At 35.6% G+C, this 15625-nt stretch overlaps 1 protein-coding gene across 1 annotated transcript; it reads left to right on the top strand.

The window, feature by feature from the left end:
- The first annotated feature begins 1520 nt into the window (after positions 1-1520).
- Positions 1521-5049, top strand: LOC122444271 (olfactory receptor 4F17-like). Its single transcript, XM_043473005.1, has 2 exons — positions 1521-1559; positions 3981-5049. The coding sequence occupies exons 1-2, from the start codon at positions 1521-1523 to the stop codon at positions 4950-4952; spliced, it is 1011 nt and encodes a 336-aa protein (XP_043328940.1). The 3' UTR covers positions 4953-5049.
- Positions 5050-15625: the final 10576 nt, after the last annotated feature.

Here is a 15625-nt window from a genome sequence, read left to right on the forward strand (position 1 = left end):
ATATATGTACATATGGATATATACATACACACATATGTACACACATATATACATGTGTATATGTGTATATATGTCTGTGTATATATGTATTACACATACATATATACATATGTGTGTATATATATATATATATATATATACACCTATACATGCAAGTTAACTTCATCAGTATCTTCCATTTGATAACAAGCATCTTTGGAAATCAATTAATATTTCTTATAGAAATTACGTAGATCCAAAGATAAAATATACATTTATGTAAACCAGTAGACATTAAAATTGAGGAAGAAGCAATTCTCATCATAATTGTATTTTAATTAGATAAATAGGAAGGTCAACACTATGACACTACATTAAGACTTAAAATTGCTTTTAGACTTTGATAATGTATTTCGTACAATATTGTTTTAGAAATAGACTCTAGTATTTTATATTATGCAAAATTTTGCCTATTTTCCAGTTTTTTTCAATATTTGTTTTCAAAGCATATCTTGATTAATTCTTTAAAAGTATCTACACTTCTGTAAGTATTTGAAGGGACTTATTTACTAGAGGAGGATACTCCATTCAGATCTCAGCTTCTTTAATGTGTTCATTTTTAAGTAAGGGCTCTTAGGACAAAGATGATTGGCAACATTCAGGTAAAATCTGGAAAGTCTGATGGTCATGGAGCACAGCTGAGAGAGCATTTGGATTCTTTCTATGACTGATTTAAGGAACATAACTGTAATAAGTCAGTTCAGTTTTAACCACTGTATGGTAATTAAAGCTACTCAGTAAAAATGATAAATAATAAGAACTTAGACTTATTATTTGTCAAGGTATTTTTCCTATATTTTATCCACAAATTTTAAGCTATCTGCTTTCTATGAAATCTAAAACATCATTATTTGTTTCCTTCTTAACATGTCTGAATTTTAATTGCACAATTTTATCAATTTGTTTTACTATGTTTCTTTAAAAATTTACCTTTAGATTCAGCGAGAGTCATAGAAGTACCTGAGTTAGCCAAGAAACTGACATTAGCCCTTAAATCAAGAAGATTTTGTGTATTTCCTCAGGGGAAAGCTTGTGAGACTATAAGTAGTCTCAATACCCAAAGTTCAGGGTGACTACTTTCAGATCTCTTCATCTGCCTCTGGTCACTTCCATAAATGGTTCTTAATTAATGAAGTCATTTGCTAAGGAGGATAGTTTATATAAATTTTCTTCTCTTGGAAATTGTATACTTCATGAGAAAGTGCAAATAAAAGAAAAGTCTACACACCTTGCTCTGAAAATTGCTGTAATGTCTTCCAGTTATGAAGGAGGTAGGTAGAATGTGAAAGTGAAATATATTAGCAGAATTAACCAAACTGTAGCATTTGTATTGACAATAAAATGCTTCTATTAGTAATAACCCATTCTACAGAATTCAATTTTATGTGCATTTTTCAGGAAACATGGAAGAATCCTGAGGTTAGTGAAAAGAAAAATTCATTTTGCTGAAGAACAGTATATCTGAATTCTTACTTGTTACCATGGTAGAAAATCTTTTCACTGCAAATGATAACACTTCGGTAAACCTATACTGACATAACTATCCAGTTTGTCCTCTTCTCTCAGTGAAATGATTCCACATCAGTAAATATCCAAAGAAAATACTAAATCACATTCCTTGACTTTAAAGAAACATCCAAATCAACCAGTTATGTCAGAAATGATCTCACAATAGGAATCCCATGCTCTTTATTGTCAATGACAAGTATGATTATATTTGTGCTAAGCAGAAGGGGACTAAAATGACTATTTATGACTTGTTTTACTACTAGGCACCTCTTTATATTTGGAAGTAAATTATAATTGCTAAATATTTATAGGATTTTAAAAACAGTAATATGGAGCTTGAGGATAGGGCTATGGAATGGATAATGAAGAAAAAAATGCAATTTCCAAGGACTGTAGAATAACTGATTAAGTAGAGAAAACATAATACTACTCCCCCAAGAAATTTGATGAGCCATACCCTATCCTTTCATGACTCCTTAAGACCCGCCAATTTCCTCTCCTCTCTTTTATAGCTTCCCCTTCAAGCTACCATTCCATTTTCTACTTCACTTACTGCAAAACTTCTGGAATCTCCAATATATATATGAAATGACTTTTGCAACTTACATCCAAAGACCACTCTTCAGGCTCTTTACTTTCAGGTAGCAACTTACAAAGATATTCCAACAATACCTCTACATTTTATTATCATCATCCTTTATTTCCTTCCAAATGTATTACTTCTTCTAAAAATGACCTATATGTTATACATTGCTATGCTAGATCTTATTATAGCTATTATCAGAGTTAAAGCTGTGACAGTGTTCACATTACTCAGAATAAATAAATAATTACTCAGAATAAAAAAATTAGCATCATTTTTTTTTATCTTATACATGTGTTGACACATGTCCTGTTATTACTACTTTTTATAATGGCTATTATTAACTGCTTACCATTTGTTAGAAATTGATTAAACAATTGCTCATAATTCTGCAACAGTTTTTCATGTCAACATAATAAAACAAGAATCCTATAGTAGGCATTCTAGAATCCTTTTCCAATTTCATTTCCTATTAAAATTTCTTCACATTTTATCTCAGCAAATATTTTCCTCACTGTCAAATTTTTATTTTTTTTAATTTTGTTTTGTTTTTTAAACTTTTTTGGCCACCCCACACAGCATGTGAAATCCTAAGTTCCCCCATCAGGGATCAAGCTTGCATCCTCTGCAGTGACATTCTCTTGCTTTTAACTTCTTTCTCTCATTTTTAAACCTTATTTTTGTGTTGTTATTCTTTTCTTCTATTTTTCATCTTTAATTTTATTTTGGCATAACTCTTTCTTCTAAGCATTTTCATATTACCAAATGTTAAATATCAATTCTATCCTCTATAAATTCTTATAATTCCTAGTTTCTCTTTCAGAATTCTCATAAATGTAAAGTTCCCATAAGACTGAATCTCTACATCTGTCTTAGTTTTCATATTGCTATCCAAGCTCCTGAGAGATTATGACAATTATTTTTAAATTATGTCCCTCCCTCAATCCTGATAGAGTATTGGATTAGAGGGGATTTAGAAAAATATTGATCCAATGCAGTCATTTAAAAGATAGGGAAACTAAATCTTGCTATGATAATTATTTTTAGAATACAAGTATACTTTTAAATGATTATTGAGGAGCCAGGGTTTTTCCATGAATCAGAGGTGATAACTCTCACTACTAATAATCATCTAAACCTACTGTGTAATTACCAAATACAAAAACTGCAAAATATTTTATATTTAGTATTTCAGTTGAAATTCATAATAACCATAAAAAGGGATAGAATTAGTATTTGCATTTACAAAACGACAAAAGAAGTCTTAAAGAGGATGAATTCAAGATCCACAGATGCACACAAAACCCATACATACACTATGATTGCCTCACAATTAAATTGTGAATGAGGATTTGTTTTAGTTTAATAGAGAAGTTTCCAATAACTGTATACAAGATTATTGTGATGAACTATTGGGCTACTAAAAATACCTTCTCAAAAATGCATGTCATGAAAAGCCTTTGTAGATGTGACAATCATAGAGTTTTTTATGTATTTAAGAGCTATGATATGGTCCAGAGAATATGAACTGTTTTAGAGTTCAGTGAAAGAGAACATAAATGCATGGTCAGGGTATAAATTTAATCTGGCAGAAAGGGTAACATGAAAAAAAGCATTTTATTAGGAATAAGCCTAACATAAGTGAAAACACTAAAGCTTCGACAACTGGACCATAAAGCGTATTCAGGCAAAGAGTGTGTGATAAAATTTAGTTTAGATTGTAGGCATTTTAAATGCCTTTATGTAACAAAGCACAGAATGTCATCATCCTGAGTGTGAACATAATGACACAAATTGGGGCTCTGAATTTGAATATAATATTTCTCACTTTCTTCTCACTCCATTCAAGGTAACTACAGAGGATATTTCCTGGAATGAATCAATAAGCGAAACAAATCACTCCACGGTGACTGAGTTCATTTTTCTGGGACTCTCCAATTCTCAGGGACTCCAGATTTTCCTATTTGTGTTCTTTTTTGTATTCTATGTAGGAATTGTGTTTGGAAACCTTCTTATTGTCATAACTGTGACTTCTGATTCCCACCTTCACTCCCCCATGTACTTCCTGCTGGCCAACCTCTCATTCATTGACCTGTGTCTGTCTTCAGTCACAGCCCCCAAGATGATTGCTGATTTTTTCAGTAAATGTAAGGTCATCTCATTCAAGGGCTGCCTTGCTCAGATATTTCTCCTTCATTTCTTTGGTGGGAGTGAGCTGGTGATCCTTATAGCCATGGCCTTTGACAGATACATAGCAATCTGTAAACCCCTTCGCTACACTACAATTATGCGTGGCAATGTATGTGTTGGCTTTGTGGCTGCTGCGTGGGGAACTGGCTTTCTCCACTCAGTGAGCCAGTTGGCCTTTGCAGTGAACTTACCTTTCTGTGGTCCCAATGAGGTAGACAGCTTTTATTGCGACCTTCCTAGGGTCATCAAACTTGCCTGCACAGATAGCTATAGGTTGGATATCATGGTCATTGCTAACAGTGGTGTGCTCACCGTGTGTTCTTTTTTTCTCCTAATCATCTCATACACTGTCATCTTAGTGACCATCCAGCATCTCCCTTCAGAGAGGTCATCCAAGGCTCTGTCTACTTTAACTGCTCATATCACAGTAGTTCTTTTGTTCTTCGGACCATCTATCTTCATTTATGCCTGGCCATTCCCCATCAAGTCACTAGACAAATTCCTTGCTGTCTTTTGTTCTGTGGTCACTCCTTTTTTGAACCCAATTATATACACACTGAGGAACAAAGACATGAAGACTGCAATGAGACGGCTGAAAAAATGGAATATCAATTCTAGGATAAAGTCTTAGATCTCTTATAAAATTAATCTGTGAGATTAAACTGAGATAATGACATATTATATAGTATCAGTAAGTTATTTAGAAAATCTAATGAAAAATGATATCTTCCATTTCATATTCTGTATCAACTGTCAAAGAATATTTACATACACAACCTCATTTTATTCTTTGACAATCTTGTTATATTTTTGAATACAGAGGCAAATTTAACATTTTACTTTGAAAATATGATCTCACTAATTCTCCTAACAATTAAAAGCATAAATGTGTTAACGTTTGTACACTCCTGTGCCTTCTTGGATGGTCCTGAGGGTAAAACAGAGAAAGATAGAAACTAGGTTGACTTCGGATTTTTTTAAAATTTCTATTTGGCTCATTTTACCTAAAAACATCAAGAAGCAAATGCTATACACCTAATTTAAAAAATATTTATATGCTTAGTGATAATAATATATATGTCAACTTTTAAGAGGTTTAAAAAAGAAACTCCTCCCATTATAACTGTTTAACTACTATCATTGTAACAACCCATAATCCATGAGTGTATTATTAAGAAAGACAGGAAGAGGGGCTTCCCTAGTACATCAATGGTGAAGAGTTCATCTGTCAATGCAGGGGACATAGGTTCTATTCTTGATCTGGGAGGATCCTATATGCCGTGGGACAGTTAAGCCCAAGTTCCACAGCTACTGAGCCTGTGCTCTAGAGCCCATGACCTGCAATTACTGAGCCCACGGGCTACAAGTACTGAAGCCCATTCCTAAGCCCATGCTCCACTACAAGAGAAACCACTGCAATGAGAAGCCTGCTCACCACAACTAGAGAAAACCCAGATGCAGCAACAAAGACCCAGAACCATCATAAATAAATAAATAAATCTTATTTTTAAAAAAAAGAATGGCAGCAAAAGCGAGTCTGCCAATATTAAATTTGTCTTGTAGGCACATGACATCCTATGGTATACAACAGCCCATAGCAATAAAACCATTTAGAGAGATCCAAGTCTCTCAACATGTTGGCATACTGTGTATCATTTGGATTCATCCTTGTCACTTTTCATGGTTAGCTTTCACAAGCACAGACTTTGAAGTTAAAAAGAGATGGGTTCAACTCTACCTATCCCATACCAATCATGACTTTAAGCATTAGCCCAGTTGGTAAAGAATCCACTTGCAAAGCAGGAGACCCTGGTTCAATTCCTTGGTCAGGAAGATCTGCTGGAGAAGTAATAGGCTACACTCCAGTATTCTTGGGCTTCCCTTGTGACTCAGCTGGTAAACAATCCACCTGCAATGAAGGAGACTTGGGTTTAATCCCTGGGTTGGGAAGATCTCCTGGAGAAGGGAATGGCTACCCATTCCAGTATTCTAGCCTAGAGAATTCCATGGACTATGCATACCCATGGGGTCACAAAAGAGTTGGACACAACTGAGCGACTTTCACTTTCAAGTTTATATCCCATGGATTAATATCCAGAAGAACTGCTGGGTCATATGGTAGATAAATGTTTAATCTTGGAAAAACTTCCATGCTATTTTCAATAATGTCTATACCAACTCACATACCCATCAACAGTGTGACAGGATTTCCTTTTCTTCACATCCTTTACACTTTCTTCACTAATCATACACCTGCTGGCTATTTGTAGATCTGCTTTGGAGAAATATCTATTCAAGTCTTTGCCCAATTTTAATCAGGTTTTTTTTTTTCTGTTTTGTTTTGTTTTTAGCTATTGAGTTGAATGATTTTAACTCCTTATCAGAAATATGCTATAAAAATATTTTCTCCCATCCTTTCACTCTTTGCCTGTTTTCCTTATTATGCACAAGCTTTTTAGTTTTATGTGCTGTTGATTTCAGTTAGCTAATTTCTGTTGAGAATTTTTGCATTTATATGTCTTCAGTAATATTGTCTGTGGCTTTCATTTCTTGCAGTGTCCTTATCCGGCTTTAGTATCAGGGTAATTCCGATCTATAAGTTTAGGAGCATTCATTCCCTCTTCTTCATTTTTTTTTTTAAAAGTTTAAGAAGATTGGCATTAATTCTTTAAATTTGGGTAGAATTTACCAATGAAAACCATCTAACCCTGGAGTTTTTATTAAAATGCAGTAAAACTAGAAGCTGGAAATAAAGTTGAGAAATGAAGAAAAATCTTGAAATTTAGAAACTTGCACTTAAAAAATACTAGGATGAAAGTGGAAATACAGAGAAAAAAGCAAATTTTCTAAATAGTGATAATAAAGCAGTACATACAAAGATAAATGAGATATATTTAAAGCAGTGATAAGAGAAAACTCACATGTATATGATAAAACTCATATGTATATGAGAAAAATTCATATACATGTATCATGTATATGATAAGAGTCATATACACACACATTGATGAAAAATGAGAGAATTAAAGAAATGAGTTAAATTACCACCTCAAATTAAAAGCAAAGGAGAAACAAAAAGAAAACAAAGTAAAAATCAATAAAATAAAGAACCAAAAATGTATCAAATTTGTAAATCAAAAATCTTGTTTTAAACAAACATACAAATTAGACAGTCCATTAGATAGTTTCATAAAAGATAGGAAGAAATAATGCACAAAAGTAGTTAATAAATAAGAGAAAATAATGATTAAAAATCAGCAAATAAAGGTCACTAAAAACAATGCTGTACACATCTATATAAATAAATTTGAAAGCTTTATGAAAGGGATAAATATTTCAGGATAATACTTTACTACCGACTGCAGTATAAATATAATACTTAAAAGTGCTAATTTCCATAGAAATAACACAGAAATTTATCAGAGAATTATAACACACAAATATCACACACACACACGCGTACACACACACATCAGGTTTAGATGGTTCCACCGAGAATTCTACAAAACATTTAGAAATCAGATGTGCTGTCTTGTGCTTAGTCACTCAGTCGTATCCAACTCTTTGTGAACCCAGGACCGTAAGACCGCCAGGTTTTTCTGTCCATGGGATTCTCCAGGCAAGAATACTGGAGTGGGTTGCCATGCCCTCCTCCAGAGGATCTTCCCAACCCAGGGATCAAACCCAGGTCTCCCACACTGCAGACAGATTCTTTACCATCTGAGCCACCAGGGAAGGCCATGAATCCTGGAACAGGTAGCCTATCCCTTCTCCAGGTGATGTTCCCAACCCAGGAATCAAACCAGGGTCTCCTGGATTGCAGGCAGATTCAGACAGTCTAACTGAAAACAAAGTGCTCCAAAAAATAGAAAAATGAAAATTGCTTCCAATTTTTTCATGAAACAGCAAAAATTGTACCCAAATTAAATAAAAATAGTACAAGAGCAAACATTATCAACAGTTTACTCATGATTATCACAGTCAAAATCCTGTATATAAAATTAGTACAGTAGGCTTCCTTTCTCATACCATACACAAGAATTAACTGCTAATAGATCTGAAATACAAATGCAAAACATGAAGTACAAAATATGAGTAAATTCCTAAAAGTTTTAAATATAATGGAAATCTTTCTATGACACTAAATACAGATGTGACTTTTAATGATAGATTATAATAACAAAGTCTGCAACCCAAAATATTTTTTAAAAGCAAACGCAAATTCAGAATACAGAAGACAAACTGGGGTAAACATTACAACATATATCACAGATAATGAACCAATATTACTAAATGCAGAAAGAACTCTTAAAATTGAAAGAGGAAGACCAGACATTTGATAGATTAAGAAAAGGGGGGGAAGGGAGTGACTTCAGAGTAAATGGCAGAAGAGAGCTCCAGGGACATATTACTCTATAGAAACACTGACATTTTAAGCAAAAAATTATTAGAATCAACATTTTCAGAATTCTGGAAAGTAGTCAGAAGCTCATAGCCAATAAGTAAACATTGAATAAAGAAAAAAGCAACTTAAAAATGACAGAATATATTTGTGGCATTTTTATTTGCCCTTTCATCATACCCTTTCCCGGAGAAGGCAATGGCACCCCACTTCAGTACTCTTGCCTGGAAAATCCCATGGACGGAGGAGTCTGGTGGGCTGCAGTCCATGGGGTTGCTACGAGTGGGACACGACTGAGTGACTTCACTTTCACTTTTCACTTTCATGCATTGGAGAAGGAAATGGCAACCCACTCCAGTGTTCCTGCCTGGAGAATCCCAGGGACGGGGGAGTCTGGTGGGCTGCCGTCTATGGGGTCGCACAGATTCGGACACAACCGAAGCGACTTAGCAGCAGCAGCAGCATACTCTTTCCTAGCTTAGCATTTTTGTGAAGATGATGGCCCATAGCTGAATGAGATTACAGTCTTTGACTCCAGAGGTGGCAGAACAGACCTTAATGTCAAAGAACTGTGTTTTCTTTTTCTAACCTGTCTGAAAGCCACCTAAAAAAATTATGTAAACCTTTTAAATTTGTTTCACCTAATTCAGAAGTCACTCAAGGTGAAAGAGGGGCAAGAATTCTTCAAAAACATTGTAAGGCAAACGAAAACCCCATAGCCATGTGGGACAATTGAGCCCATCCCTAAAAGCCTGGAAGGAAAAAGTAGGAGCGGGGTTTTTTTAAAATAAAGGTAGTCAAAACAACACCTTTATATTGGGGAATTCAGAAAGCCTGATGGCTCAGATGGTAAAGAATCCACCTGCAATGCAGGAAACCCAGGTTTGATCCTGGGTTGGGAAGATCCCCTGGAGAAGGGAAGTATACCCACTCAAGTATTTTTGCCTGGAGAATTCCATGGATATAGGAGCCTGGCAGGATACAACCCATGGAGTCACAAAGAGTCAGACATGACTGAATGACTAACACTTTATACATGTCACACAAAATACATATTCAGAAAATACCTGGAAGATTCTTAGATTTTAGCTCTGGCTACTTTCTCATACAAACAGAAAATGAAGGGTAAGGCAGAGTTTTATATAACCCAAATATTGAAGGAATGCCTCAGCAAACAATCAACCACGAAAGACTGGAAGTGTTTTCATTTTTCTTACTTTTCTTATTTTCTGTTGTCTTTTCTTAATTTTTTTCTTGGCTCTTGGTGTTCAAAATATCACTAGCTGAAAATAAGCTAGAGATATAGACACTTCAGAGAACAAACATAACAAAGAATACAGAAGGTACAAAATAGTCTAGAAGTCACTGAGCAACAAACAAACAAACAATCCCAGATGAATCCTACAGAAATTGACAAAAATAAACCTTGAGGAGGGGAAAGAATCTGATTTCCAAGTTACTGAATTATAATATCCAGAAGATCTAATTTAAAAAAATAAGAAGCCTACAAATAAAAAAGTATGTTCCATGTATGATGAAATAAATAGACACTATCTCTGAGAAAATAAAACATTTGACTTACTAGATTAAGACTTTAAACAAATGGTTTTAAATGAAAACTAAGAGAATAATAGATCACATCAAGATTATCAGTAAAGATACAGAATTTATAAAAAGAAGCCAAAAAGTATAATGGAGCTTCCCAGGTGTAACTAGTGGTAAAGAATCTGCCTGCCAATGCAGGAGATGCAAGAGACACAAGTTTGGCCCCTGGGTTGGGAAGATTCCCTAGAGTAGGGAATAGCTACCCACTCCAGTATCCTTGCCTGGAGAATTTCATGGACAGAGGAGCCTGGCAGGCTACAGTCCATGTGGCCACAAAGAGTCGGACATGACTGAGCACACACACAAAAAGTACAATAGCTGAAACAAAAGGTGCTGGGACAACTGGATGTTCAATTGCCAAGAAAAATGAAGTTGAATGCCTACCTCACACCACATGCAAAATTTAATTCAAATTGTATCAGTGGCTTAAATATAAGACTAAAACCATACAACTCCTAGAAGAGAATATAGGAATAAATCATGGCCGTGTACAGGCAATGACTTCCTAGATATAAAAGGGAAAGCAAAAGAAAAAAAAAAGAAAGCAAAGAAAAGAAAAAAGAGATTTGACTTCGAAATTATAAACTTTTTATAAGACCATCATCAATTAAATTGACAGCTTAGGGCAGAGGGAAAGTACTTATCTCTGATAAAGCTCTGGTATCCAAAATATATAAAAGAATTTACAATGCAGCAACAGAAAGATAAATAAAAATTAGAAAATCAACAAAGAACTTGAATAGGCATTTCTCCAGAGGAGATAAACAATGGCCAGGAAACACATGAAAATATGCTCAACATCAATAGTTATCAGGAAAATTCACATTAAAACCACAGATGTCACTTTACACCCACAATGAGTCCATAATCAAAAAAAAAAAAAAAAGGAGAGGTAAAAAAGCCAGAAAATATGAAGGATGTGAAGTAACTGGAACCTTCATACACATGAAGATGTAAAGTGGTGAAGCTACTCTGAAAAGTATTTTGCAGTTTCTCAAATGTTAAAAATAGAGTTAGCATATGACCCAGTAATTCCACTCAAAGATATATACCCATAAGAAGTGAAAACATATACTCAAACAAAAATTCACACACAAATACACACACACTCATAGCAGCACTATCATCAATAGCCAAAAGATAGAAATCATCCAAATATCCATTAGCAGATGAATAGATAAATAAATTGTGATATACCCATACAATAGAATATTACTCAACCATAAAAGGAGAAGGCAATGGCAACCCACTCCAGTACTCTTGCCTGGAAAATCCCATGGACAGAGGAGCCTGGTAGGCTGCAGTCCATGGGGTCGCTAAGAGTCGGTCTCGACTAAGCAGCTTCACTTTCACTTTTCACTTTCATGCATTGGAGAAGGAAATGGCAACCCACTCCAGTGTTCTTGCCTGGAGAATCCCAGGGATGGGGGAGCCTGGTGGGCTGCCGTCTAAGGGGTCGCACAGAGTAGGACACACCTGAAGCGACTTAGCAGCAGCAGCAGCAGCAACCATAAAAAGGAATAAGGTAGTGATAAGTGCTACGTGTGAATGAACCTCAAATAATACGGAGAGTGAAAGAAGTAGTATATGAAAGATTACATACTGAAGGAAGACGGCCAAGATGGCAGAATAGGAAGACCCTGAGCTTACCTCTTCCTAGGAGCACAGCAAAAGTACAACTATTTATAGAATTGCTATGGATGAGAATGATCTGAAGACTAGCAGAAAAGATTTTCTCCACATCTAAATAAAGATTAAACCACAATGAGACAGGAGGGGCAGAGATACAGTAGAATGAAGACCCACACATCCAGGTAGGCAGCCCACAAATGAAAGCGTAACCATAACTGCAGAGGTTCTCCCAAATAATGAGACATCTGAGCCTAATATCAAACTGCCCATTCAGGGGGTACTACACCACAAAGATGAGCTCCCAAATCATCAGGCTTTGAAGGTGGGCAGGGTTTAAACATGGGAAAGCCAAAGGGCTGTGGGAAACTGAGGTCCAGTTTCTTAAAGGGCACATGCAAAATATCATATGCTCTGAGTAGAAGCAACGATTGAAAAGCAGCCTGAGTCAGATTCCACTGACCTCGTAGAAGTCTCCCAGAGAGACAGAAAACTGATGGGACTCCCCCTAGATGCACAGATGCTGGTGACAGCCATTTCCGGGAGCTTATTTTATCATAAGGACAGTGGTGCTGGGAAGCACTATTTTGGAGCCCTCCATATAGACTACCTCCCACCAGCACATTAGCACACCAGCACTAGCCCTGGGACACTCCAGATAGTAAATTTTGCCAGGAAACCACCTTTTCCCCGAAGTCCCTGCACAAGGCAGAATTGAGTAACCATCCCAGGGACCAGTCCTACCCATCAGTGCACGCACAGTATTAGCCCCACCACAACAGTAAGGCCTGCTTACTCAGCACACATAGTTGAGATTATATGACTCTGGTGACCAGAGGGATGCTATGAGCACCATAGGATATCTCCTACACAAGGCCACTTCTCCAAGATGCTACCTAATATATACAAATAAGCACAGAGAATTAGGTAAAATGAGGTGACAAAAAATATGTCCCAAATGAAGGAACAAGATAAAACTACAGAGGAAAACTAATTGAAGTAGAGATAAGCAATCTTTCAATAAAGATTATAAGGTAAAGACCACAAGATACTCAACAAAATGGTTGAAGAATGGATAAACACAGGGAAAAGGTTAACAAAGAATTAGAATATATAAAGAATCCAAATGATCTAAAGAATAGAATAATCCAAGTAAAAAAAATACATGAGAAGGAATAAACTGTAGATTATAGATAATACAGAGGAACAGAACTGGAAGACAGAATAGTGAGGGGGAAAAAAAAAAACTCAATCTAAACAGGGAAAAAAGCTTTTTAAAACTGGAGACAGTTTAAGACACTTCTGGGACAACACCGGGCATACAAACATTTGCACTAAAGAGGCCCTAGAAGGAGAAGAGAGAGAGAAAGAAAGGGGCAGGGAACTTATTTGATAATACCTGAAAGCTTCCCTAACATAAGAAAGGAAGCAGTCAACCAAATTCAGAGAGTCCGAAGTAAGCACAACCGAAAAAGAACCAAATCAATACACATTGCAATTTAAACGGTAAAATAAAAGTTGAAGGAAGAATAGTAAAAACAGTAAGGAAAATGCAACTCTTTATGTATTCAATATAACAGAACTCTCATAAGACTGACAGCCTACTTTTCAGCAGAAACTTTGCAGTTCAGGAGGAAATGCAGAATATATTTAAAGTGATGAAAGGAAAAAATCTTCAATTTATAGTCTGCACAGAAATGCTACCATTTGGATTTGAAGGATAGTTTTACAGACAGGCAAAAGCCAAAAGAGGTAACCATCACTAAACCAACTTCACAAGGTTAAAGGGACTTCTTTAAGTGGAAGATAGCACAATTAGAAATATGAAATTTTACAAAGGAAAAAGCTCATTGGTAAAAGCAAACATACAGAAAAAGCGGTAGATCAAACACTTATAAAGGTAGTATGAAAGGTAAAAAATAGTAGAGAAAGCACTTTCATTCACAATGAGAAGTTAAAGAATGTACCAAACAAAGAGATGTAAAATACAATATCAAAAACATTAAATGTCAGAGAAGGAGTTAGAATGCTTTTGAACTTCAGTGGTCAGGAACTTTACTATATAAAGTCTTATATATAAATATTCATATTTATATATATTAAAACATATAACTACTTAAAGTTATACAAAACTTTCTGGTAACAATTAGCCAAAGATCTGTAACAGATAAACGCATAAAAAAGCAGAAGGGAATCCAAATATATTAAAGGTAGTTATCAAAGCACAAGGGGAAAAAACAAAAGAAGAAGAGAACATAAAAGAAGTGAAAAGCAACCCCAAAAGAAATTTTTTTAATTTTTTTGCACAACAAAGGAAACTATAAGCAAGGTGAAAAGACAGCCGTCAGATTGGGAGAAAATAATAGCAAACGAAGCAACAGACAAAGGATTAATCTCAGAAATATACAAGCAACTCCTGCAGCTCAATTCCAGAAAAATAAATGACCCAATCAAAAAATGGGCCAAAGAACTAAACAGACATTTCTCCGAAGAAGACATACAGATGGCTAACAAACACATGAAAAGATGCTCAACATCACTCATTATAGAGAAATGCAAATCAAAACCACAATGAGGTACCATTACACGCCAGTCAGGATGGCTGTTATCCAAAAGTCTACAAGCAATAAATGCTGGAGAGGGTGTGGAGAAAAGGGAACCCTCTTACACTGTTGGTGGGAATGCAAACTAGTACAGCCACTATGGAGAACAGTGTGGAGGTTTCTTAAAAAACTGGAAATAGAACTGCCATATGACCCAGCAATCCCACTTCTGGGTATATACACCGAGGAAACCAGATCTGAAAGAGATACGTGCACCCCAATGTTCATCACAGCACTGTTTATAATAGCCAGGACATGGAAGCAACCTAGATGCCCATCAGCAGATGAATGGATAAGGAAGCTGTGGTACATAGACACCATGGAATATTACTCAGCCGTTAAAAAGAATTCATTTGAATCAGTTCTAATGAGATGGATGAAACTGGAGCCCATTATACAGAGTGAAGTAAGCCAAAAAGATAAAGAACATTACAGCCTACTAACACATATATATGGAATTTAGAAAGATGGTAATGATACCCTATATGCAAAACAGAAAAAGAGACACAGATGTACAGAACAGACTTTTGGACTCTGTGGGAGAAGGCAAGGGTGGGATGTTTCGAGAGAACAGCATCTAAACATGTATATTATCTATGGTGAAACAGATCACCAGCCCAGGTGGGATGCATGAGACAAGTGCTCGGGCCGGGTGCACTGGGAAGACCCAGAGGGATTGGGTAGAGAGGGAGGTGGGAGGGGGGATTGGGATGGGGAATACATGTAAATCCATGGCTGATTCATGTCAATGTATGACAAAACCCACTACAATATTGTAAAGTAATTAGCCTCCAACTAATAAAAATAAATGAAAAAAATAAAAATAAAAATAAAAAAATAAAATAAATAAAATAAATGGCAATAAATACACACCTATCCATAATTCTATAAATGTATACAGACTAGATGCTCTAATCAAAAGATAATGGCTGAATGGATAAAAAAAATCAAGACACATACGTAATGCCCACCAGGCGCTCACTTCAAATCTCAAGACACATACAAACTGAAAGTGAGGTGATGGATAAGGAATTCCATGCAAATGGAAATGAAAAGAAACCTGGG

Source organism: Cervus canadensis, chromosome 6 (genome assembly GCF_019320065.1).
Source record: "Cervus canadensis isolate Bull #8, Minnesota chromosome 6, ASM1932006v1, whole genome shotgun sequence".
Taxonomy (NCBI): domain Eukaryota; kingdom Metazoa; phylum Chordata; class Mammalia; order Artiodactyla; family Cervidae; genus Cervus; species Cervus canadensis.

Bases quoted from the DNA above. Each gene is read 5' to 3' on its own strand.
- LOC122444271 (XM_043473005.1), top strand. From the start codon at position 1,521: ATGGTAGAAAATCTTTTCACTGCAAATGATAACACTTCG. The intron at 1,560-3,980 runs GTAAACCTATAC...ACTCCATTCAAG, and splicing joins CTGCAAATGATAACACTTCG to GTAACTACAGAGGATATTTC.